Source organism: Equus przewalskii, chromosome 1, assembly GCF_037783145.1.
Source record: "Equus przewalskii isolate Varuska chromosome 1, EquPr2, whole genome shotgun sequence".
NCBI classification, from domain to species: Eukaryota; Metazoa; Chordata; class Mammalia; order Perissodactyla; family Equidae; genus Equus; species Equus przewalskii.
Genome location: NC_091831.1, coordinates 124,272,338 through 124,298,606, shown reverse-complemented (window position 1 = coordinate 124,298,606; position 26,269 = coordinate 124,272,338). Strand labels below are relative to the sequence as shown.

Genomic DNA, 26,269 nt, shown 5'->3' with positions numbered 1-26,269 from the left:
AAATGCCAAACTGTCTTCTTCCATAATGGCTACACCATTTTACCTCCCACCAGCAGTTTATGAGTGATACTGTTTCTCTGCATCCTCAGCAGCATTTGGCATTGTCAATATTTTAATTTTAGTCATTCTGATATGTGTGTAGTGGTATTTCATGGTGATTTTACTCTGCAATTCCCTAATGGCTAATGATGTGGAACAGCTTTTAATGTGCATTACTTGCCATCTGTATATCTTCTTCAGTGAAGTGTCCGTTTGTGTCTTTTGCCCATTTTCTAATTGAATTTTTTCTTTTACTGTTGAGTTTTGAGAACACTATATATTCTAGGTACTAGTCCTTTGTCAGATTTGTGGTTTGCAGATATTTTCTCTAAGTCTGTAGCTTGCTCTTCATCCTAACAGAGGCTTTCTTGGAGCAAATGTTATTAATTCTGATGAAGTCCAATTTATCAATTTTTTTTCTCATATAGATGATGTTTTTGGTGTTGAGACTAAGAATTTCCTGCCTAGTCTTAGGTCCCGAAGGTTTTTTCCTGTTTTTTTTCCTTCAAGTTTTATAGATTTACATCTGTGATTCATTTTAATTTTTGTATAAGGTGTGAGGTTTAGGTGGAGTTTCATTTTTTTAAACTTGTAGACGTCCAATTGCTTCAGCACCATTTTTTGAAAAGGTTATTCTTTCTCCATTGAATTGCTTTTGCATTTTATAGAAAATCAGTTGGGCATATATGTCTGGGTCTATTTCTGGATTTTATATTCTGTTCCATTGGTCTATGTGTCTATCTCTCTGTCAGTACCACACAGTCTTGATCACTGGTTATTTCTTTTAAAACTCTGCACAAATTCTAATGTGCAGTGAGGATTTGGAACCACTGCAGGACCTAGAAAAAAGGTTCCAAGAGACTGACTAGTACAATTATCTCTTATAATCCAGAGAGGTACAGTGAAAAGCATGATATACTTAGAGGCAAAAGACCTGAGTTTGCAGTCTTAGTGCATCAGGATGTGGCTGGGTGACCTGGCCTAATATTTTAGCCTGAGCCTCAGTTTTCTCATCTATGGAACTAGGACACTAATACCTGTTTAGCCTACCCTTCCAGGATGCTGTGAGTATAAAAGGAAATATAGAGTCCATAAGGTTTAGACTAACGCCAATATTCAAATATAAAGGGTTATTATTTGAGGGATAGGGAAAATGAGATCCCGAGACATTGAGGTCCTTCTTCCCCAAGGTCATCTTCTATTTGATTCAGTGGCATCAAATAGAAAGTTTCATATGTTATTCAACAAATATGGAGCCCACATTCTGCCAGGCACTATGAAACGTCCCTAGGATACAAACACAAAAAGACATAGTCCCTGTTCTTAAGAATCTTCCTATTTAGTGGGAACATATCCCATTTTCAAAAGTTAAGTGAATTCAAATTAAATTTGTATTGAGGACTCCTTTAGAATTCCAGGACCCTCCTAGGTAGGTGGATCCTTGGGGCAATAAATCATTGTTCTGATGTGTTTATAAGTCACCAACTACATTCTCAGACTTTCACAGGGCTGCACAATGACTTTGGTGGAGCCAAAAGGAAACAGGGAGGGTTTTCCTGGACAAACTGAAAACACTCCAAGGCTCACATGCTTCTCAGCTATTCCCATCCCCATTCCAGGATTTCTTTGCCATCCATTTATTAAAACAAAACAAAAACATCCTTTAGAGCAAATTCAGAGTCCTGAGTTGTGAACAAAAAACTGCATTTTGCCTACCTCCAGTGGGGCAGAACCTGTAGAAAGAGGGCACTCCCAAGGGTCAGCCTGCCTCTTCTGTGTGCTCCCAGGTCTCATTTTACAAAGTGATTTCAGCCCAGGTATATCTGCAATGTAGCTGCATATGGAGTAGCTTTATAATCAGAGGAGGTTTGGATGTGCAACATTACTCTAGGCAGCCTGCACTGAAGAAAATCTCACTTGGACAACAAAAGTTACTGCTATTGAATCATTTTAAATATTACTACATGCTATTTTGTGCATTTAGAATGCAAGACATAAGAGTAAAACAAAACACACAATAGAAAAACATGCTCCAGTGGAACAAAATCAGAATCCAGTTCCCAGACTCACAGCTGGAGAGATACTCTGAAGTAATTACAAGTACCATCCCAGCCATTGGTGGGGTTCTGCCGCCCCCAGCTGGCTGAAGCCCTTCTCTGACAAACTACTGGTGCTCTCCAGCTGATAAGCGCTATAGTGATTTTTAGAATGGTGGAGTGGATGGGTGGAGAGGCAGATGGGTGGATTCATTCATTTATTTACTCATTTAATAGATACCAAATTTCAATTATTTTGCCAGGCACTGTGCCCAGTACTGTTAGGAAGTGACATCTGAGACCTGAGATATGAAATCTGCATTGGCATTTAGAAAGCAAGGGCTATAGCCAGAGCTACCTGTGTAGTGGATCCAGGAGAATAGTTGAGGCAGTGGCAAAGAAAGGGGAAGTGACCTGGGATGATGGGGGCAGGACTTCCCAAATATGCCTCTTCCCCTAGGGGGAAAAACATATTTCTGGCAAACCATAGCCTATTAATTCAAATTCATGGGGTTAGAAGGAGAAAGAATACCCAGCAGGCAAATGTGAGCTTTAGACTTACACTAGAAGGAATATAGGGAAAGCCTGAGGTGGGCACAGGGAGAGAGAGTAGGCAGAACTCTTTGCTTCACTGAAAAACAAAGTGAAACAGATTAAAACAAGATACCATATTTAACATGACTGGTCCTCAAAGATGACACCTAGTATTAGTAAGTCACTACTATATTTTACTGATGAGTATGCAAATTGGTGCATTCTATTGGACAAAGCAATTCCACAATTAGGAATTTATTGTCCAGAATTACTTGCAGGGGTATATGGAGAAAAGAACCAGTGAAGAGACTGCATGCCATTTGTTTCACTTGGACTTGAATAATGCAGTTACTTAGAGCTGAGGATTTCCTTCTTAAGACTGAAAATTGTTGCTGGAAGTTGCCTCTGTAGCTGGGTTACTATTCTTAGCTCTTTTTAGGATTCTGTAAAAGCCTATATAAAAATATCCCAACCTTTTAATTTCAATTGAACTCAAACATGCATTTATGGAACATCTGGTGAATGCAAGACTTTGGCTGGGTTGGGAGGATACAATGCAGGGATAACTTAGATCTGGTTCCTTGATCTCAAAGCCTTGGCCTAGAGAAGACTGACTTGAAAAACATAGAATAGAGTAATTCAGTGAAATAATGGCTATAACATAGCATTATGGAAACATGGGATAGGAAAGATATTCTAATGGGAGGGAGGAGGGAGGATTTTGACAGGACCAGGAGGGGAAGAAGGTTTCTTCCTTTAGGGTGGAAGAACATGAGCCGGTGCTTATTCATTAAGTCTTCACTGAGCGCCCACAAGGTGCTGTGTGAAAGAGAGAAGCAGAAGAACTACTTTACACCAGTTAAAATATAGATGAAATACACCCCTGAGAAAAAAGCCATATAACATTAAATGATGCTGTGTGATCAGGTATCAAACATTGTACAGAATCCAGAGGTGAAGTAGAGATGCAGGCTAAATACTTTTTTTTGCAGGGGTGGGCAGTGAATTAGCCACTTTAAAAATACTTCAGTGAAGTCAGTAGCAGAAAGCATGAGGCATAAAATACATATTTCTACTGCTGCCCCCTTCTCCAAGTTTCTAGATTTTGTGAAAAGTTACCATTTTTATTTTTAATTGCATGAGCAATGCATGTTTGGAAAATTTCAAAGGATAAGAAAAATATTTAGAGTAAAAAAACTCTCCCTTCAAAATCTCCCATTCCCCCATCTCCCTCTTCTCTTCCTAGAAGCGAGCACTGCTTTCAGCTTGCTGTGTTTCCTTTCAGAATGACTTCTAGTGTATTCATGGAACTATACATAAAACTGTGCTGTGATTTTACATAAATGGATGTATGTGTTTTTCTGCACTCTTTTTTTTAAAACTGAATACCATATTTTGGAGATTTTTCTATGTCAGTACATAGATCGTCAAGTACATAGTGTTAAAAACCATTCTTAAGTAGAATTCCACAGTAAGGATGTATCTTGGCTATTTCGCCATGTCCATTTTGAACGTCTGTAAGATGAGAGCCATTAAGGTCTTATCTCATTTATATAAACAGCCAAGCAAGAAACAACCCCAGCTCTGGGCCTAACAGACATCTTAATTGAACCTCTCCCTTACAACCCCTCAATTTCCTTGAACTCTACCCTGGAAAGGGAGACACAAGCCATCTTTGCATTCCCCAAAACCTTTTGGGAGTTCTGTCTGCAAGCTGCAATCCGCTTCCTCTGCCTCCAGAAACTTTAACCTCCGTCTGGCAAACGGACCTTACATCTTCTGAATACCCCCCTAATCTATGGTTTATGCTCTCCTGTTTTTCAGTTTACTTAGCTTTTGATATTCAAAGTCAAGTGCGTCCACTGAAAACATCAACAAAAGAATTAACAAAGCAAACAAAACTTTTCACCTAAGCAGCAGCTCCTATAAAAGTGCTTTGACTTTCAACCCCACCATGAATTAGTGCATTAAGGTGATCATTGATATCTCAATGGTGAAATGAAAGGTAATGGAACCAGGAAGCTCAGGGAGGGTAGGACCTCAATTAAAACCTCAAATGTGATCCACTGCAAGGTGAACATTTCCCCAAATTAGATATAGCTTATGAGCATCAATTTCATAGTTGCCCAGTATTCTAACCAACAAATATAATTTACCATTCTCTTATTTTGTGTTTTTCTTTGTTTTTTATTATATTGTAGATGATCCATTATGGTTATCTTAGGACATATTCCCCTACCCCCCGAATTTATATAACTTATATCATAGTATTTAATTATGTTAAGGCTTTTGTTACACATTCCAGATTGCTTTCCAAATAGTTCTAACGGTTTGATTCTAGAAGGCTGCTATATTTGAATTAAGCAGTGGTAAAGCACATTAAACTCTTGCACCAACCTTGAAAAAGTTGTCTGTACTAGCTACTGTACTAGCTGTCACCACTTCCTCACATCCTACACATTCCTCAACTCACTGTGGTCTGGCTTCTGCCCAAACCACTCCACCGAAACTGTTTCTGCCAAGGATCTCGTTGCTAAATCTGAGTCCCTCTCTTGTTTGACTTCTCAGAAGCATTGGACAGTCTTGGACTCCTCCTCTTCCATGAAACTTCTACGTTCTCCTGGTTTACCTCACCCCATCTTCAGTCTCCTTTGCAAGTCCCTCCCGCCCTTTCTAGCCTGCCTGTGTGTCCCAGGGATCTGTCCAAAGCTCAGTGACCTTCTCACTCTAAAAACTCTCCTCAGGCAATCTCATACATCCCCACTGCTAGATGCTGATGCCTCCCTAAACCTCCATCTCCATCTCAGCTCTCTCCAGGGCCATCCATCTGCTCCTGGACAGGCCTCTCCAGTAGGAGATCCCAAGCCCATCTCAACAGAACAATGCTGAACTGAACTTATCTTCCTCCACCGCCTCTATCCTGTATTCCCCATCTCACACCACATGCCGAGATGCCCAAGCCAGAAATATGAGCGCCATCTCCTTCTCCCTCATTCCTCACATTCAACTTCCCAGTCTTATTGATTCTAACTCTAAACGTCTCTCACATCTGTCCACACGTCCCATGTCCTCTGCCACTATGAGTCCAAGTCCCTATGGATTGTGCCTGGATTACTGGAACAGCCACCTAACTTGACTCCCTGCCTCTAGTCTTGCTTCCTTCCTCCAACCCATTCTCGACTCTTCAAGGAGAGCAAGCTTTCTGAAACACAAATCTAATTACACCCTTCCCAGCTCAAAACCTTGCAGTATCTCCCCATTGCCTCAGAACAAAATCCAAGCCCCTTGAGGTAGAGACATGGGTGTATGTCAAATTTTTTAAAGTACCATACGGTAAAACGGATTCTTTGTGGTGTGTAGTTCTATGCATTTTAACACGTGTACAGATTTTGAGGCCACCACAACTAGCCATCAGTCTGAAACACGCCCTCAAGCTACCCCTTCATATAGCCAAGCTTTCCCCAGTCCTAACCCCAAACCATCACCGACCTATTCTCCATAGCTATAGTTTGTTTTTCCGGGGGGAAAAAAAGGGAATATAACCCTTTGAAAAAACAAAACAAACCCAAACCCCTTAAAGTGGCTTTGATGCCGCTGCCTGCCTCTCCTCCACCCACTCTCCCCTCCCCCTCAGTCAGACAGAGCTGTTTTCAGTTCTCGGGCGCTCCAAGCGTTCCTCCACCCAGGCAACCTCCTGCCCGCCCTCCCGGATAGGGGGCCCCTCTGCGCTCCGGGTGCCTAGCGCTTCCTGTATCACGGCACCTCCACACCGCTGTCGTCGTCGAGCGTTTGCCCGTCTCTTCCCTCAGACAGTTCCTTCAGCGCCAGGGCCGCGTTCTAGGCCCGGCTCCACGCCCAGCGTACCCGGCCGCCCGGCCGCCCCGCCGCCCCGCCGCCCCGCCGCCCAGCCTGCCCGGCCGCCCCGCCACCCTGCCTGCCAGGCCGCCCCGCCGCCCACGCAGCCCGCACAGCCAGCACAGTCCGCACAGCCCCAGCCGTTGCCCAGGCGTCCAGAGGGTCCGAGGCGCGCGGAACTCAGAGCTTCCCAGGCCGAGCGAGCATGCGCCTCGCTCGCGCCCCCCGACCCCGCCCCCGCGCTGCGCTTGCGCGCTGGGGACAACCGTTGCAGGGCTCCCAAGGCCCTGAGGTAGGACGGTCGGCCGCTGACGCCCTCCCCTTGCGGCCCTGAGGTACCTGGCCTGGTGGCCCCAGGACGTTCCCGTCGCATGGCGGAGTGCTACGGACGATGCCTATGAAGTCCTTAGTCCTTCTAGTTGGGCTGTTGCTATGGCCTTCGTCCGTGCCGGCGTATCCGAGTGAGTGACCGGCCTGAGGAGGCGGCGACCCCGGGGCTCTTCTGGGGGAACCTCCTGGCTTCCGGGGCCCGCCCGAGACCCAGCTCTTCCTTTTCCCTGGTCCTAATCTCGCAGACTCCGCTGTCCAGGGGCTGGCCTCCGCAGCGGAGGCGTGTCCCTCTCCTGCCTCCTGCGACCTCTTCCGCCCGGCGCTTCCCGCCGCTGGGCGCTTATCCGGGCAGTGGGTCCCCTACGGGACCCGGATGCACAGCGCTGGGCGCGCTGGGCTCGCGGCGTGACCTCCTCATCCCGGGCCGGGGCCGATGGTCCTCGGGGTTGACCTCGTCCGCCTGGACCGTGCGTGATGGAGCGGGGTCCGCAGACTGCGGCCAGCGCCACGGCGGCCTGCTTTTGTACGGCTGGCTGGCTAGGAGTGGTTTTTACCTTTGTAGATGTGAATGTGAAGTATCTTTCGTGATAGGTGGGAAAGTCTGAAATTCTAATTTCATTGATCGTAAATAATGTTTTGCAGGGTCACAGCCCTGCTCTTTCCTGTATATATTGTCCAGGGCTGTTTTCCCGCGTTATAACAGCAGAGTTGAGTAGTTGCCACAGAAGCTGTGTGGCCTGCAAAGCCTAAAATATTTCCTCTCTGGCCCTTTACAGAAACTTTGCCCCTGTGGTAAGACAGGGAGAGCGTGTGGATTGTGGGCAGCTCTCTAGGGCGCTCACTGACCCCTGACGCTCCCCCAGAGCATCCTCTGGTGCACAGAGTCGTACCCTTAGTTATGCAGTTAGAACTCACTACTTGTCCCTCCCCAACAGGTGAAAACTAGTAAGTTCCAACTGGGGGAGCTGACTGCTATATTAACATCATGTGGACACCTTGAAGTATTTAAGTAGTTAAATGTCTGATAATCTGATACTCCAGATATGACTGCGAGGCTTGTCCGTCTAGTCTAACTGTAGTTCACTGTAGCATTTAGTAATGTTGGGGTTTGGTTTAACCAAATAAATAAATAAAATTTAACAGGTGTGAAAAAAGTACTAGAGTGCACGCTAGTTATGTGGAGCTATATTTCAGAATTGTTAAAAGGTCTTGGTTAAAAATGAAAATACAACACAACCTAAATCGTGAATAGTAGTGGGAAAAGTTCTGGATAAAGTGTCCTAGATAACTAAAGTTAGCCCTTTAAATATTAGCACTTATGATTGTTAGCTATTTTAAACAAAAATCTTTGTAAAATTTTTCTCCTTTGCTGCAAAGGAACAGAACGTACTGAAGATGATATCTTCTCTTCATGTCTGATGGTCACTATTAACCAACACCAGTTACTGCATTTTGGTAGTTGTGGATCAGTAGGTCACAAGTGACTAACATGGAGGCTTCAGTTGACATGACAGTAATACTGTCACACAGTACACTCTGAGACTGCTAGAGAGTTGCTGGATACTCAGTTAACTCAGTGCAGTCTCCTGCCTAACTCCGTAATTTCATAGCCTGCTCGTTTTCTTTGTACCGTCTTCCCTAAGCTTTCTTAAGGCTTGTACCAAATGAAAAGATACCTGTCAGAAAAAGGAATGATTTTGTGTTGAAGATACATAGATGATATAAGACATAAGGAAAATATATGCAGGTCATGGGTCATAGAAGATATCTTGGACAATGTAATTTACCTCTTTTCCACAGAAATGGATTAAGAGATATGTAGAGCGATGTTAACATGGCTGATTTCTCTGTCTCTTTCATTCTTTTTGTTTAAGTAATTTTAATTTTGTTGATTTACTTATTTATTTTGAAATAAGTATACCAAAAGAAACCAGGCTTATTGTGTTTGATTTAAATCAGTTATGTATTCTTTATTTGATATGGCTGCTGTTCCAACAATTGTTGGAGAGAGGGTCATGTAAAAAATGCTCTCTCATGCTGAAGAAAAGGCACATAGGTTTTCATAAGGAAAGTGCAGCTTTGACAATTTTTTTCTAGAATACTAAGACAGTTTTGAGGTTATCTTATATAAACATCGTGGGTATTGTATTAAGTCATTACATTTGTTAAAAACCTCAGCACTTCTTGTAACTGCCTCTACCTTTCAAATAGGCCCTACCCAAGTTTAGCTGGTGCCAGTTTAATCTATACTCCTCTACATACACATGCATCCTGATGGTGCCGGATAAACACCTTTTTACTATATACTTAAATTTATGTATATTCATTTAATTTCCTTATATCTGGTTTTTCCATAGTTTTAGTTTTAAATATTTTCAAACTTTTAAAATCACGCCTCTTTAATGTATTTGCACTGTACGACTTGCTTTTCTTCTTAATGAGACTTCTTTTTGCTTTTAAAAAAATGTATAATTTCTAAAGTAACATTAACATAATAGTTATATGTTTAAATACTATTAAAATAAATTATATAATTTGACTTTTATAATTTTAAGTCACTAAATATTCATGGGCCTGAAGCTACAAATGCAAGAAGGTGAGGTATTAGTTTTTGGGCTTTTAAAAAAATATTTCATGAATAAATTGTTTTTCCTGGTCATCTCTTTGGATAGATCAGCAACAGCAGGGTTAATGATACAGGATTATTTTAAGCTAGAATAACAAAACCTCTTAACTTGCTTCTCTAGAGTGGTGTTAATAGAAGGTTAAATATCTAAGTCTTTGGCATCTTTGTCCTTAGGAAGGCCTTTGTCCTAATGGACCACAGAAGGCAAGGGAAGTAGTAAGGCAGCAAACAGCAATAATTGTTCAAATCTATCGGCAAATAAATTCAAAGGAAAAGCAGATTCCTTTTATTTCAAGTACATTCAAAAGGTAAAGTTCTTGTGCTGCAAGCTCACTTTACACTATTTCAAGGCCCAAGGCTATTGGCGCTTGGGAGGGTCTCTCAAACCTGTGAATGGAATGTCATGACACACTTCATTAATCTTTCAGAGGATGAGGAGCATGTCATCTAATATGTGAATGTCCAGAGGATGGCCTTTGGGGGAGGAGTAGTAGTTTTATTAGCCTGTCCATTAATGTTTTATGGGGGAGAGAAAGTCCTATCTTTCTCTTTGTTGAGCTGCCTTCTGTATTCTTTTGATAGGATCCCATGTTTGTTTGGGGTTTTTTTCCTTTTTTTTTTTAAGCTTTTTATTAAGATTATGATAGTTTACAACCTTGTGAAATTTCAGTTGTACATTATTGTTAGTCATGTTGTAGGTGCTCCACTTCACCCTTTGTGCCCTCCCCCAACCCCGCCTTTCCCCTGGTAACCACCAGTTCTCTTTGTCTATATGTTAACTTCCACCTATGAGGGGAGTCATACAGAGTTTGTCTTTCTCTATGTGGCTTATTTCACTTAAATAGTACCCTCAAGGTCCCTCCATGTTGTTGTGAATGGGATGATTTTATCCTTTTTTATGGCTGAGTAGTATTCCATTGTATGTATATATATATATATATATATACACCATATCTTCTTTATAGGATCCCGTGTTTTTAAAGGCTTCTTGTTTTCTGAATTAACTGGTTGTCCCAAGACCTCTTTGTGTCTTCCCTGCTCTGAATGGACTCCACTGTCTTTTTACAAGGAGACGTAGTAGAACATGGTATTAGAGACTAAAGTAACTGGGATACCTATCAGACTTATGTGCTGGGGTGATATTGTTATTTGGATCATTTTATTGAACAGAACTAGAAGAGATATATATCAAAGTCATGAGGTTATTTTGGTTCCAGTTAAATTTGAACATTACTTGTATGATAACTTCTTGATTTTTAACTCTTCACCCAAACTAAATTTGTATTCCTTTTTGAAAATAGAATTTTATGAAGCTGTTTTGGTTATCTGTTGCACCATAAAAAGCCACCCCCGAAATTTATTATTTCTCAGCTGGGCAGTTCTTCTCCTTCATATGGTGGAGCTGAAGGGTCACTCATACAGCCGTATTTAACTGGAAGCTCAACTTGGGTGAGAACATCCAACATGGACTCTCATCTTCTAGGTTCTTTCTCTACATGACTTCTCGTTTTTTGGTAGTCTAGCTCAAGTGTCTATACCGTGGCAGCTTGCTTCCCAGCGAGAGCTGTACAAACTCCCAGTATGCAAGCTCTTATCAAGCCTATGCTGTGTCAGACTTGCTAATGTGCTATAGACCAAGGCAATTACATAGGGCAAGCTCATATTCAGTGTGGGGAATCACAGCTCAAGAACATAAATACTAAGAAGTGCAAAGCCATAAAGTTAAATTTCTTTTTTTTCAACTTTATTGGCATATTATTGACAAATAAAATTCTAATATATATAAAATGTACAGTGTGATGATTTAATATATGTATACATTATGAACAGATTCCCACCATTGAGTTAATTAACACATATCACCTCACATATTTACCTTTTTGTGTGTATCACCAACTATAGTCACCATTGCATTAGATCCTCAGGCCTTATTCATCTTAAAACTGAAAGTTTTGGGCTGGTCCCATGGCCGAGTGGTTAAGTTCACGCGCTCTGCTTCTGTGGCCCAGGGTTTCGCCAGTTCGAATCCTGGGCCAGGACATGGCACTGCTCGTCAGGCCATGCTGAGACGGCATCCCACATGCCACAACTAGAAGGACCCGCAACTAAAATATAGAACTGTGTGCCAGGGGGCTTTGGGAAGAAAAAGAAAAAATAAAATCTTTAGGAAAAAAACACAAAGTTTGTACCCTTTTACCAGCTTCTCTCCCTGTTTCCCCCATCCCCTAACCCTAAAGTTACATTTCTTTAACTGGAACATTTAATTAATATGAACATAATTACTTGTTTGTTTTACCTGTTTTCAAAAATTAAAATTTGAATTAACAAATTATAGGGAAACTGCTGGATGAATAACAAGATACAATGTTTCCTTTTGTGACCATTCTTTGAGCACACCCCACTAATGAAGCACACTTGTTACAACTTTGATTTGAATTGAAAGTACTTCAGCTCATTTTTAAAGTTCATTTTGATTTGAAGGTGTTGGTGCTTTAGCTGGCAGTTCTTACATGATGGCAGCTTTCAGGTATCAATTTTTGCTTGCATCACTTAACTTCTGTAGAGTAAGGGAAGCCTGTTCTTTTTGAGCCTACTTCATGACATAGATGGAAAGTACAATTTGTTCTCCGAAGTTAAGGACATTGAGCCAGAGTCTGTTCCACCTATAAATGATTAAATACTTGGGTGTATGTTAAGCTTTATATACATGAGTTCTGTATTGATTACAGGCATTCTGTTTTTCACTCTTGTGGTAATAAAAATCCTAGTTGTATTAGAATCTTTTGAAAAATGAGCATCCATGATTCTTGGTTAAATTTTATGTGCAATCACCAGTTTCCATAAGTTTACAGGCCAAGGGGAAAGTAAAAACGTATAAGTTGTTAAAGCACAAAGACCAGATATATTCCATCAACCTTTAACTTTTTGTTTTTATGTGACAGTCTTAAAATTTATCCTTCCCTCTTTACTGGGCTCTCAGGTTTATGTGGAACATCTTGCTACTGTCTTTAACTTACCAAGTATTTATTCTTATACCAAACCGCATGTTTAAATTAACAATATTATTGGTTTTCAAAGCTTTAGTTTTTTAAAATATAAATTGTATTTTAAGCACCTGATCAGATCGCACCCATCTTATATTGAGACAGAGAGGTTTTTTTTAGAATTACATCTTGACACAGACTTTTTGAGTGAATCTCTTTGTATAACCTAGGTATTACATTATGTATTCATAACTTACCACAGTCTAGTGATAGCAACATTTTACCAGTTTGAGTGAAATGTAGAAAGCTTGCCTCCCTTTATGTCCTTTTACCCTCTCCCATTCATAATATAATTGTCTTAAATATTTCCTTTATATACATTGAGAACGACATCAGACAGTATTATAATTTTTGCTTCAACTGTTAAACGTAATTTGGAAACCTCAAGAGGAGAAGGAAGGTCTGTTTCATTTACTCATAGTTTTGCTCTTTCCATTATTCTTTCTTCCTCCCCAGTGTTCCAGGATTCCTTCTTTTATCGTTCTGTTTAATGAATTTCATTTATCCATTCTTTTAGGGTAGGTCTACTAGCAACAACTTCTCTTAATTTTTCTTCATCTGCGAGGTCTTGATTATCCTTTCATTCCTGAAGGATATTTTCCCTTGACAGAGAATTCTGAGTTGACACTCTTTTTTTCCCCCAGCACTTGAAAAATATTATGCCATTTCCTTCAGACCTCACGGTTTCTCATGAGAATTCAAATTGTTTTTCCACTATAGATAAGATGTTGTTTCTCTCGTTTCTTTCAAGATTTTTTTCTTTGTCTTCAGTTTTCTGAAGTTTGGTCACGATATATCTTGGCATTGGTATCTTTGGGTTTATTCTCTTGAGGTTCACTCAGCTTCTAAGTTATGTCTTTCACCAAATTTAGGAAATTTTCAGCCATTGTTATGTCTTTGAATACTTTTTCAGACTCATCCTCTTTCTTTTTTCCTTCTAAGACTCAGATGACATGAATGTTAGAGTTTATGTGTTACATTCTCACAAGTCCTTGAAGCTCCGTTCATTTTTTTTGCCAGTCCATTTTCTTTCTCTTGTTCAGATTGGTGATTGCTATTGTTCTGTCTTCTAGTTCACTGATTCTTTTCTCTGTCCCCTCCATTCTGCTGTTGAACCAACCAGTGAGTTTTTTCATTTCAGTTAGTGTTTTTCAGTTCTAAAATTTCAATTCGGTTCTTCTTTAGATATTCTATTTCTTTGCTGAGACTTTCTATTTTTCATTTATTTCAAGCATACCCATTGTTGCTTGTTGAAGCATTTTCATGATGGCTACTTTTAAATCTCTCTCAGATAATTCTAACATCTATGTCATCTCAGGGTTAGCATCTGTTGACTGTTTTTTTCTTATTTAAATTGAGATTTTCCTAGTTCTTGTTTTGACCAGTGGCTTTTGATTAAAACCTGGGCATTTAGGGTATGATGTTGTAAGTCTGGATCTTATTTAAATCTTCTATTACAGATTTAAATAGGCCTCTGACACTGCTTCAGCGGTGGAAGAGTAATGTTGTCTTATTACCACAGGGTGGAGATGAAAGTCCACTCCTCATTCAGTCTTCTCTGCTGGAAGACAAGCACGTCTGTGGGATAAGGGCGGAGAGGTTGGGCACCTCACTGAAGCCTTATGAGGGTGGAAGTCTTGGTTCTGCACTCAGCTTTTTCTGGTAAGGGTAGTGCTGCAGTGTGTTCTGTGGTGTTGGCTGGAATAGAGCAGTTATTGACTAAAATTTTTCTGTTTTGCTAGGCTACCCCTTTCCTAGTCCTTTGGCTATGAAGAGAGCAGTCTTTCCTTGGAGCTTTTTTTGTCTGTGTCCATTGGTGTTTCTGGGTTGCCACCTTCTCCAGCTCCAAGTCTGGGGTCTATGTGGCAAAAAGAAAATCCAGGGAACTCACTGCAGTGTCATTCCTCAGGCCCTGAAGCCCATAGTTGGCCTTCCTTCTTCTCTCCACCTTTTAGAGTCTTCCCATACTTGTGTTATATATAATGTTCAGGGTTTTTAACTGCTTAGTAGGAAGACTAGGGAAAAAGTACATGTTCTCTATCTTTTTGGCAGTGGAAGTCCAGATAATATGGTTTTAAAACAAGTTATTTGGGGCTTATGGAAGAGACAGTGTTTTACAAGCAAACTTTTTACAATACTTAGGTAGAGCATACATGGGAATTATGTAATGACCTGTTTTTATTCTTAATTTTGGTCAACATATATTGGAATTAGGTTTACAGCGCTTTTGTCTATATTATTTTCCAGTTTGTGTATAAAGTACTAGTTATTGGAAAGGAGAGAGAAGTCTTTATTGACTGTCAGACATCTATCTAAATTATTTACATAGAATTTTATCCGAGTAGTGATTCAAAATTCACCCTAAATAATTTAGTAAGAGAGAATGTAAATAAATTAAATATTTTGAGACCTTGTGTAAAATTCTCCTTTAAATTTCATTTTATAGGCAATTAACCAGTATACATTACTTTACTAGCAACATTCTTTTATTTTACAAGCTGTTTGGTGCTGAACCACAAGTTTTTGCTTTTAAAAGTCTTTAGATAAATACACATTATTAATTTAAATTGTTTTAGTTTATAGGTCCATAATTAAGGATTTCACTGGAAATGTGTTACAAACCAAATACTTGATGTCTTAAAAACTGGTTATTATAAAACCTACACAATATTGTAAAATTATAAGGACCCGGGTGTGGTTCCCAGATCTACACCACTTGTCTATCAGTGGCCATGCTGTGGCGGCAGCTCACATACAAAAAAGAGGAAGATTGGCAACTGATGTTAGCTCAGGTGAATCTTACTCAGCAAAAAGCAAAAAAAAGGACAGACAATAATAAGTATTGGGATGATGGAGAAATTGGACCCTCATATACTGCTGGTGGGAATGCAGCTGCTTTGGCAGTTCCTCAAAGGGTTAAGCATACTATTACCATATGACCTAGCAATTCCACTCCTAGGCAAATCCTGAACAGAAATGAAAACATACATCCACACAAAAACTTGTACATGAATGTTCATAGTGGCATTACTCATAATCACTAAAAGGTGGAAACAAGCCAGATGTCCATCAACTGATGAATGCATAAACAAAATGTGGTATATCCATACAATGGAATATTATTTGACCATAATAGGAATGAAATACTGATACATGTTACAGCGTGGATGAACCTTGAAAACATTATGCTAAGTGAAAGAAGCCACTCACAAAAGAACACATTGTATGATTTCATTTATGTGAAACGTCTGGAATAGGCAAATGCATAGAGACAGAAAGTAGACTAGTGCTTGCCTAGGGCTGAGGGGTAGGGGCTATGGGAAATGGGTTTCTTTTGGGGGTGATGAAATGGTTTTAAACATAGCTTGTGGTGATGATTGCACAGCTGTGACCATACTAAAAACCACTTAATTGTATACTTTAAGATATGTGCTAGATAAACCAGGAAGCTATTTTCACATTGCTTAAGATTGTAATTCACTTAAAATTATGTTAGTGCAATATTACTTTAGAGATTGATAAAATCCAATAAAAGAAAATTAATGGAACTTAAATTTAGTTAAATTTGTGTGATCTAAACTTATATTAGGCCATTTAGTAAGGGCCAGTTAGAAGTGCAGGGGCTTTCTGAAAATTGGAGCTGTTTAACTACTATGTTTGTGATGATGTTTTAGATAAACTTCAAATTTAGAAATTGAGAAAAATATGGTTAAAGCTGTATCTTTTATTATTCTAAAAAAACTGCCTATTTTGCTTAAAATAAAAGAATTTTTTATTGCCCAGATTTTGTCCCTAATAATTATTGGACTATTAGCCAAAAAGAACCCCAAAACAAAACAAAACAAACAAAAATAGTCTTTAGATCAGCAGATTTATTTTAAACGTCACGTGAAGTTTAGTTTTCCTCTAAAACATTCTTCTACGGAAATTTTTTTTTTTCCTTTTTCTCCCAAAGCCCCCCGGTACATAGTTGTGTATTTTTAGTTGTGGGTCCTTCTAGTTGTGGCATGTGGGATGCTGCCTCAGCATGGCTTGATGAGCGGTGCCATGTGTGTGCCCAGGATTAGAAAACCCTGGGCCACCGAAGCAGAGCACGCGAACTTAGCCACTCAGCCATGGGGCCGGCCCCTGGAAACTTTTTAACCTGTGATTAGTTCCTGAAGATAAGTTACTGGAGGTACTATTAATTTACGCACTTGCCAGCGCTTGGCTCATTTATTCGCTTATTCATTTAACAAATGCTTTTGACTGTCTGCTATGGCTCCAGGCACTGGTTAGAACAGAGTCTATAGAGAACAAAAAAGATGTGGTCGCAGCTCTCAAAGAGCTCACAATATGTACAGTTAACAAACATTAAACAAATATGTATAGTTAAAATTATCCTAAGATCAGCATGCTCGAGAGAGACTAGTGAAGGATCTGGGGACCATAAGGGCCGTATAAGGAAATTACTTCTTTTACTAAGGAAGTAACATATACACATGACAATCCTAGGTTTTATTATTAAAAGAAAAGTTGCCTACTTGACTGGCAAAATAAAAATTGTTTTTAACTTGCATTTCTTTTATGAACAATGAATTTTAGCAAGTTTTCGTGCTAAGTGGCTTTTATGTTATTCCTTTTATCCTCTTCTTCCTTCTTTAATTGGCCATTCTATGAGAAGGAAATATGTGTTTTGAATGTATTGTTTGTTGATTGAAGTTTTATATTTCATTGCTCATTTTAAATTGTTTTATTATTTTCCTCAGCATAAACTCAAAACTAATTAACTTGCCTTTTACCTCTGTGTGAAGTGAATTTATTGTTTTGTAAGTTATTGACTGTCAGCTCCTACCCATACTTTGTAGTAATAAAATGTATTAAATTTGGATCAGTTATTTTTAATATTGGCAAATACATCTTAATATATGAAAGAGATGCATTTTGGTCCAGTTGACGGTAGAGCAAAATTTTGTATATTTACTTATTTATTTACTTATTGTATTTTAATATTCATATGTATTTTAAAATAGAGTTATATTCCTCCAGGACAATTTTATCATCATACTCCTCCCGTTTTGCAGCATCCTTGTGTCATCTTTTTATACATTGTGTAGTTGTTATGTGCACCTGCTTTGAAGTAAGGTAGCCTATGTTCAAATCTCATTCTTACCACTTACAAGTTGAATATAGTCTTAAGCAAATTACTTACCCTTTCTAAGTATCCTCCTTTTCCTCTTTTTAAAAACAGTCCTTACATTCAAAGCCCTTAGTATAGTGCCTGGCACATAGTAATCACTCAATCAGTCAGAGCTGTTATGGTCTTCTCAATCACTATTTTCCAATTTCCTCTTCAGATTTCATTCCACTTTTGTTCCTACAGTTGTTTTACCGTTTTGTTTACTTTCATATTATTTCTATCATGTGACTGATTCTCCCTGTATTATTTTAAGAAGAGAAATGCAGACAGCCTCAAACTCAGCTATAACCTCCGTATGGGTGATTCCTGCTAAACCTCAAGCCTGCTTAGCAGGTAGCCATCCTGCTTACCAGAGGTGAACTAGAAAGCGGCATTATGGTTTCCCAAGGTGGAAGAGATTCTTATGTTAGCCACATCCTGAGATATTGCTATGTTTGGTTGGATTACTACCTGGTGAAAATAGAAGGGAAGTGATAAAGTACAACAGTGTAGACTACAAATATCCAAAGTATAGTAACCCAATTTCTAGCAGAGTAATCCGATCTTTGTAAGAATTTGAATTTTGTTCATCTTTCTAGCATCTCCTGAAGAATGGGGAGAAGCAGGTTTTCGCTGTGGTCACTGCCGTTTATAGGGATATTTGAGGCTTGACGATCTTTTACTACCTTGCCTGCAAACATTTTTATAAAGATGAAATTGATTTGCAAGAGCTGTCCTGCTTAACAGAACTGAGGAGGTCAACACGAAATATGTAGGTTTTTTAGGGGGGACAAAAACAGGAGGTGGGAAGTGTGTGGGGAGAGAATAGATTTAACAATATAACAATGTGGAAACAAAGGGTAAATGAAAACGAGAGGAAAAGCAAGGTAGAATGTAGGGTGCTCTGTTGTTAGGCAGCGACGAACAGGTTCTTTAGTGTTGCCTAAGGAACAGTATAAAGAGAATGAGTACTGCTGTTTTTTTAGGAATCAACTAGCAGTATCTCCTTTTCCTGTCCTTTAACAGTATAATTCACCTAATAGCAACCTGGGTACCCTATTTACTACTTCGAGAAGAGACAAGTTAAATGATTAAATATTTAAAGTTTAGCAGACTATAATCTAATGGCAATGTCTTTTTAAGAGCATCTAAGCCTCTCTTGGTTATAGATTTTAGATTTGCTTATGAATAGTTGCCCAGAATTGAAATTTTTTCAAAACAGATTTTAAAAAACATTTTATTATGGAAAAATTTAAATATGTACACAAGTAGAAAGAATGGTATAATATATCTCCAAACATCTATAACTAGCTCCAACTATTATTAAGCCATAACTAATCTTGTTTCATCGATATCTCTACCCACATTATTTTCCCCCTCACCCCCCTGGTCCGTTTTCCCAACTTCTCAGGCTTGGATTATTTAGAAGCAAATTCCAGACATTATATAATTTTATCAGTAAATATTTCAAATATGAAGCACTAAAATGTAAGTACTTAAACAATAACAATGTTACCAATTTAACAAAGATAGTAATTCCTTAATATTATCAAATATCTGGTGGTGGTCAAACTTTCCTGATTCTCTTTCTCTTTTCCAGTTTATTTGATTGAATTGGAGTTGAAATAAGATTCATATATGTAATTTGTTAATATGTTTGTTAATTCTCTTTTAATCTATAGTTCCTCCTTCATCTCTATTTTCCCCCTTGCAATGTAATGTTGAAGAAATTGGAGCATATGCCCTGTAGTTTCCCACAGTCTAGATTTTGCTATTACTTCCCCATGGTATCGTTTATATCTTCCTTTGCTGTCCCATGTATTTTCTGTATATTGTTAATTAGATCTAGAGAAATCTGTTAGATTCAAGTTAGACATTTTTTGCAAGACTGCTTCATAGGTGGTATTGTGTTCTTTCATCAGGAAGCACGTAATGTCTAGTTGTGTATCTTTTTGTGATATAAATAATCATTCACGTTGATAATCATTGTGAAATGATCATAGTCTAAGTGGCTTCTTCATTTATTAGCTGGAATAGTTTATAAAATGAAACCTTTCCTCACCTTGGGCTATTTTTCTATACGCAATTGGGTCTATTTCTGTCTTTTCTGTTCTGTTCCACGCATCCGTATATGTATGTGCAATGCTATAGTATTTTTATAATAGAGGCTTTATAATATTTTTTAATATCTAGTAGGGCTATCCTCTGTTTTTCTGGCTATTCTTACTCATTTTCTCTTAAAATGAACTTTATAATCCATTTTTCTAACTCCAGAAAACAATTAATGATATTTTATTAGGAGCATGTTAAAGATATAAATGAACAGAGAATTTGACATCTAAGCATCTTTATGATGTTGAATCCTCTTGTCTGAGAACATGGTATATCTTTCCATTTGTTGAAGTTTCCATTATGTCTTTCAGAAGAATTTATTATATTACTATGTCAGTTTTCTGTGACTGCTATAACGAATTACCATAAACTTTGTATCTCAAACCAACAGAAATTTATTCTCTCACAGTTCTAGAAGCCAGAAGTCTAAAATCAGTTTCCCTGAGCCAAAATCCAGGTGTAGAGCAGAGCTGTGCTCTCTCTGGAAGCTCAAGGAGTCAATATTTTCTTTGCCTCTTCCAGCTTCTGGTGGCTGCCAGCATTCCTGGTCTTGTGGACACTTCACTCTAATCTCTGCCTCCTCCATATTATCTCCTCCTCTTCTGTGTGTGTATCAAATCTCTCTCTTTTTCTCTGTTATAAAAACATTTGTGACTGGATTTAGACCCTACTCAGATAATCCCCGATAATCCCCTTCCTCAAGATCCTTAATTTAATCACGTCTGCGAAGATCCTTTTCTCTTAGAAGGTAACATTGACAGGTTCCAGGCATTCGGACCTGGTCTCTGGACGTCTGTATTCAGCCTAGTATAATTCCTCATATAGATTTTGGACATGTCTTCTTAAATTTATGATTAGATATTTTCTTTCATTTTTTATCAAAATAGCTGCTGCTTTCTCATTTTATCTTCTAACTAGTTTATGTTTGTACATTAATTTTTGTATGTTGATTTTATAACTTGCTAGTTTACTAAATTCTATTAATCTCTGTAGTAGCTTTTCAATTGATTCTTTTGGATTGTCTAGATATATAATTATATTATCTATATATAAAGATAGTTTTATCTTTTTCTTCCCAATTCACATACTTCCAATTATTTTCTCTTCTTTATTTACATTGACTAATACCTCCAACATAGTGTTAAATAGTAATGGAGATATTAGTATCCTGATCTTGTTCCTGTCTTTAGTGGGAAAGCTTCTAGTGTTTTTTGCTAAATAGGATCCAAAGCATATTTTAATGTTCTTTTTAGGGTTTTAAATTTATATTTTAAAATGAGAAATGTAAGCAGTTACCTTTATAGAGAATAAGATTATCTTATGTAGTGCTCTGTAGCTTTTAAAGTGTTTTCAAATACCTGATTTATTTGGTTCTAAGAGATAAAAGGACAGATATAGTCTCTTAATTTTATAGTTAAGTAGATGTTCAGAGAAATTAAGTAATCATCTAAGGTCATGATGCTAGAAAGTGGAAGAGCCAGGACCAGAATCAAAGATTTCTTTCACTACAGTAGGCTACATATTCATTTCACTTAATATCTTCCTTCAGTAAAACTCTAGATTCAGGACACTGCATTTTATCTATATGAGAATACATAAATAAGTTATTTACCTTTTTAAAATGTGACTTTTAATGGTTTAGTATATTAAGTGATTGGGGGTTCGTGTGTTTGTGTGTGTTTTTAGGAAGTAAAACATTATAGGTAAGTCTAAAGTCCCCTTTAATTGGCTTAGTCCCATTCCCTCTCGTCAGAGGCAACTACCCACATGAGTTTAGTATGTTATCCTTCTAGTCCATTAAAAAATCCAAAGTTCACAGACAAAATGTATGATACGGTGTCAGTGATTTTTTTTTTTAATTATTATGAGGATAATATCAAAATCTACCTTATGTTCTGTATCTTCCTTTTGTCCCTGGTCATCATTATATGGATCTTGGAGAATGCAAGGCTCTTCTAAGAATGACATAAAATTCAGAATCTACTTTTAGAATCTAGATCTCCAGACAAGACTAGTGTCTTTCTACTATCATATTGTGTCAATAAACTGTTCTTACTAAGAATTTTTTAAAATTTAGAAATATGCTTTCAATTTTGATTAAACTTCCATCTGGTCTTTCTAAGGTGCAACAGAACAGTTAAGGAAGAGAGGAGAAACATGTAAATATAAAGCACTTTTTACTATTTTGTGCTTGCCAAAGAGCTGAATAAAAGTGCCTCCTGAAAAGAAAGTTTCTTATTTCATTCTGTCTGCCAAGGGTGGGTTCAGATAGGAGTTACGCATTAGAGTTTAGTAAAAAGTGACTTACTTCGTTGAATTAAATCAGTTTGTATCCATGATAATGGCAAAATCAATTCAAAATTATATGTAATTCAAAATTGCCACACTTAAAATTAAAAACTCCTAATTCAGGAGTAGGGGAGTTGAGCAGAATTTCAGAATGTCTTGTACAGTAATCTTTTCTATTTTCCACATTGGAAATGAGAGGCTTCGCCATGTAGATGCTGCAAAATACCAGTATAATAGAACTACCATTTGTTGTTGGAGTGAAATGTTTATGGTCTAGACCAGGAATCGGCAAACTTTTTCGGTAAAGGGCCAGAGAGTGAGTATTTTCACCTTTGTAGGCCGTGTGGTTTCTGTTGCAGCTACTCAATTCTGTTGTTACAGGCAAAAGCAGCCATAGACAATACATAAACAAATGGGCAAGACTGGGTTCCAATAAAACTTTATCCACAAAAACAGTTGGGTGAATATGACCCATAGGCTGTAATAAAACCACAGGATTTGCTGGGTTGAAGGCAGTGGTATACTGGTAAATGTTTAACAGCTGGCTTTTGGGAGAAACGGGTAAGCCCTGATTTATAGCATTTGTCCATTTACATGGTGTAAATACTCCCACCATGGTTGATTTCAAGCTGTCCACTTGACATCACTGAACAGGGAGGTAGAAAGAGATATACAATAGCACACTAACATAGCATTTGTATTGTACAGATACACCAGAAGTAAATAACCTCAAGAGCGTAGATAATAGTGAATGAAATAATAAGAAAGTGATGAGTTTATTAGGATGAATATTTATTACCTTTGTTTTGAATATAATTTATTTAACTGAAAATTCATTTAATTTTTAATGATGTCTGTGTTTAACATCTGGCTCACAATATTCCTCAAAATTTAGTAATTGGCTCTGGTGAGCCAGTATGAACCTCCTCTAGCACAGCACTGTGTTGGAGGACATAATCAAGAATTTTGTTTTAATAAGTTGCCTACTGAATCATAAGTTATATGGGAGAGTAAAAGCAAAAAGGCATACAGAATTGTGTTAATATGCAGCTTTTGCACGAATCTTGCTTATCTGTTTTAACAAGCATCTGAAAAAATAATTTTGTCCACTTAACTGAGAGTTAATTGTGTCTAATGTGCTTTATTTTTTGGTTCTTTGTCTCAACTTTTAAGTGATAGCATATGAAGTAAATTTAGGTCAGTAGATTCCATCAATGTTGTATATAATAATAAAGGTTACTTATTGTTTGAATTATTTTTTTCCCTTAAGGCATGACTGTGACACCTGACGAAGAACAGAACTTGAATCATTATGTACAAGTTTTACAGAACCTAATACTCAGTGTTCCTACTAGGGAGCCAATTCGTGGGAGAAAATCAAAGTCCCCAAATGATATTTATTCTAGAGGATCGAAGGTATCACAAGTTGAGGAGACAGTTACACATGGAGGAGCTTCAACTGAGAATGATGTTTTAATCAATCCTATCAGTGAAGAACCTACAACTTTCCCTACTAGCGGCTTCACACTGGGAATAGGGAAGAAAAAAGATACCGAAAGTACAGCATTCTGGTCGATTAAACCAAACAATGTTTCTGTTGTTTTACATGCAGAAGAACCTTATATTGAAAAAGAAGAGCCAGAGCCAGAGCCAGTTTTAAAAGAAAAGGAGGCACCAAAGCCATTCCCAGATGTTACTCAATTATCTCCAAGTCCAGATGTCACCTCAGGCAAACCGTTTCTCACCTCTTCAGGTAGGAGCACTGACTGGGATACCGGCGCAGAAACAGAGGATGTTCCTCAGCTCTCAGGCGAATATGAAATGGACAAACCTGAAGCGCTAACATTTGACAAACATTTGAATAATGATGACATTTTGAAAAAAATTTCAGATATTAACTCAGAGGTGCAACAGGTGCCTCTTGCTGAGAGCCTCAAGCCGGAATATAGGGAGGACATTCAAGCCTCTAGAGATCACCTAAAACGAAGCCTTGCTCTGGCAGCAGCAGCAGAACATAAATTAAAAAATATGTATAAATCCCAGATGTCACCAGTAGGACGAAGCAGTAGTGAAATTGATGACATTGAAACTGTTATTAACATGCTGTATAATTCTAGATCTAAATTACCTGAATATTTAGATATTAAATATGTTCCACCAGAGATGAGAAGAAGAGCTACTACAGTATTCAATACATTGAAAAAAATATTATGTGTAAGTCGAGCAGAAACTCAAAACCTTATTAGGAAGTTATTAAACAATAATATAAAAATTTTAAATTTACTTGATATTCCATGACAAAGTTAATTTAAGCAAACTGTGCATTTATTCACAGGAGAAATAACCATTTTAATGATTCAAAAGTTGTATGAAAATATTCTCTATTATAGTTCAATATGCTAACATCTTTACATGTCATGTGTTATGGAAAATTTTGATATGCACTAAGGGCCTAATAATTTAAAATAAAATTTTGGTTCAGGAGTTTGTAGTTTTTTCTCTTTAATTAATTTAAAAAGTTACGAAGATCTAATCTTTAAAATGTTTAAGCTTTGATTTTACTTGAATAGATTAGTTAAATCCACCTATTTTATAAGAGCTAAGAGACTGTACAGTCTATATATGTAGCTGGTTTTAAATAATTGCATATAAATGTAAATTTTAGGATATATGGTCTTTGTAATCTTTCATTGAATCTGAGTTTTCTGTTTGAATAGCATAGTTGGAGCTTGTATCAGAACAACTTTTATTTGGAGATATATGTGCCTCATTTGAAAGGTGGATGATATATTAAGATATATGTCTGTTCCTTTGTTGTTAAGTACTTTTGAAGTATCAGCAGGGGGCTGTAACCTGGATTTGTCATGAAGTCATTCTCACTTATCTCCTCTGTTTGTTTATTCACGTATACATTGAAGCTTTGCAAATCTTTTATTTGGGAGTATGACTAACACCTTTAAGATTAACTGTGTACTATTGTAATTATGGTTTAGGTAATTCTCTTTCATGATTTGACCAGTATTATATTTAAATTTATTTATTTGTTCATTTATCAAGTCAGTCATTTATAGTTTAATAAAGATTTATTGACCTTTTACTAGGTGCAGGACAAAATGCTAGGCTTTGGGGATACAATAATAAGACCTAGCTCCTTCTTTCTTTAAGATTATATTTTAGCAGGAAAGACAGACATTAAACAAATAACTTCAACAATTTTTAAATTTCAGTTGTGACAAGTTGTTATGAAGGTGTAAGAAATTTGACCTCACCTAGACCAAGAATATTGGGAAAGCTACCCTGAGAAAGTAGGATTTAAGGTGAGATCTGAAAGATGAGGGCATGTGTAAGGGGGCAGGGGGCATTCCAGGCAGAGAGAACAGCATGTATGAATGCTCTGAGTTGAAAATGAATATGGCAAGGTCAAGAAGCAGCTGGAGTCTAGAAAGACAAGGAAGAGCATCTCAAGATGGAGCTGCTGAGGTACACAGGGTTGGAATAGATCCTGCAAGGCCTTAAAGTGCATATTGAAGATTTTAGCCTTTATCCTGCGATCAACAAGGAGCCATTAGTGGATTTTAAGCAAAGGATAGGTAAGATCAAATTTGTATTTTAAAAAAACCACTTTGGCTACAGTTTTGGACATAAGCTAAAGTAGAAGTGCACTGCGCACAGGCCAAATTTAGCTTGGACTAGGCGGAAAGCAGTGGCAATGAAGACTTAGAAACAACACAAGTTGATGATTGAGTGTATATGGGAACTGAGGAATTTTCAGGGATCAAAAAAAATTCCCACACAATTAGCTATATTATAAAAAGGACTACATAGGTTTTATTTCATAATAACACTCTTTACTGTTTACTGTTGTTTATTTTTACAAATAATTTTACTATGGAAAATTTCAAACACGTGCAAAACTAAACAGATTAATATAATAAACCCAGGTACGTGTCATCCAGTTTCAACAATTATCTACTAGTCTTCACCTAAACCCCCACCCCATTCCCTTTTTCCTGTCTTATATTGAATTAAATCCCAGGTACTTTTTCATTTCATCTGCAAATATGACAGTGTGAAGCTCTATAAGCTTTTTGAAAAACCGCTACCACAATATCATCACACATAAAAATTTAATAATTCTTTAATATCATCAAATATCCAATGTTCACATTTCCAATTGTCTAATAATTTTTTAAATTTAGAGTTTGTTTGAATGGATCAAGATCCAAATAAAGTACACATACTGAGA

General features: G+C 37.8%; 1 protein-coding gene and 1 long non-coding RNA gene across 2 annotated transcripts in view; one reads left to right on the top strand and one right to left on the bottom strand.

Moving 5' to 3' along the window:
- Positions 1-6,938, bottom strand: part of LOC139083761 (uncharacterized) — an 18,944-nt gene extending 12,006 nt beyond the window's left edge. The window contains exon 1 of the long non-coding RNA XR_011540664.1: positions 6,804-6,938. This is a non-coding gene — a long non-coding RNA (uncharacterized lncRNA). The remainder of the gene's footprint in view (positions 1-6,803) is intronic.
- Positions 6,715-26,269, top strand: SPESP1 (sperm equatorial segment protein 1). Its single transcript, XM_008507543.2, has 2 exons — positions 6,715-6,925; positions 23,294-26,269. Exons 1-2 carry the CDS (start codon positions 6,856-6,858, stop codon positions 24,319-24,321), a joined length of 1,098 nt encoding a protein of 365 aa, XP_008505765.1. The 5' UTR covers positions 6,715-6,855; the 3' UTR covers positions 24,322-26,269.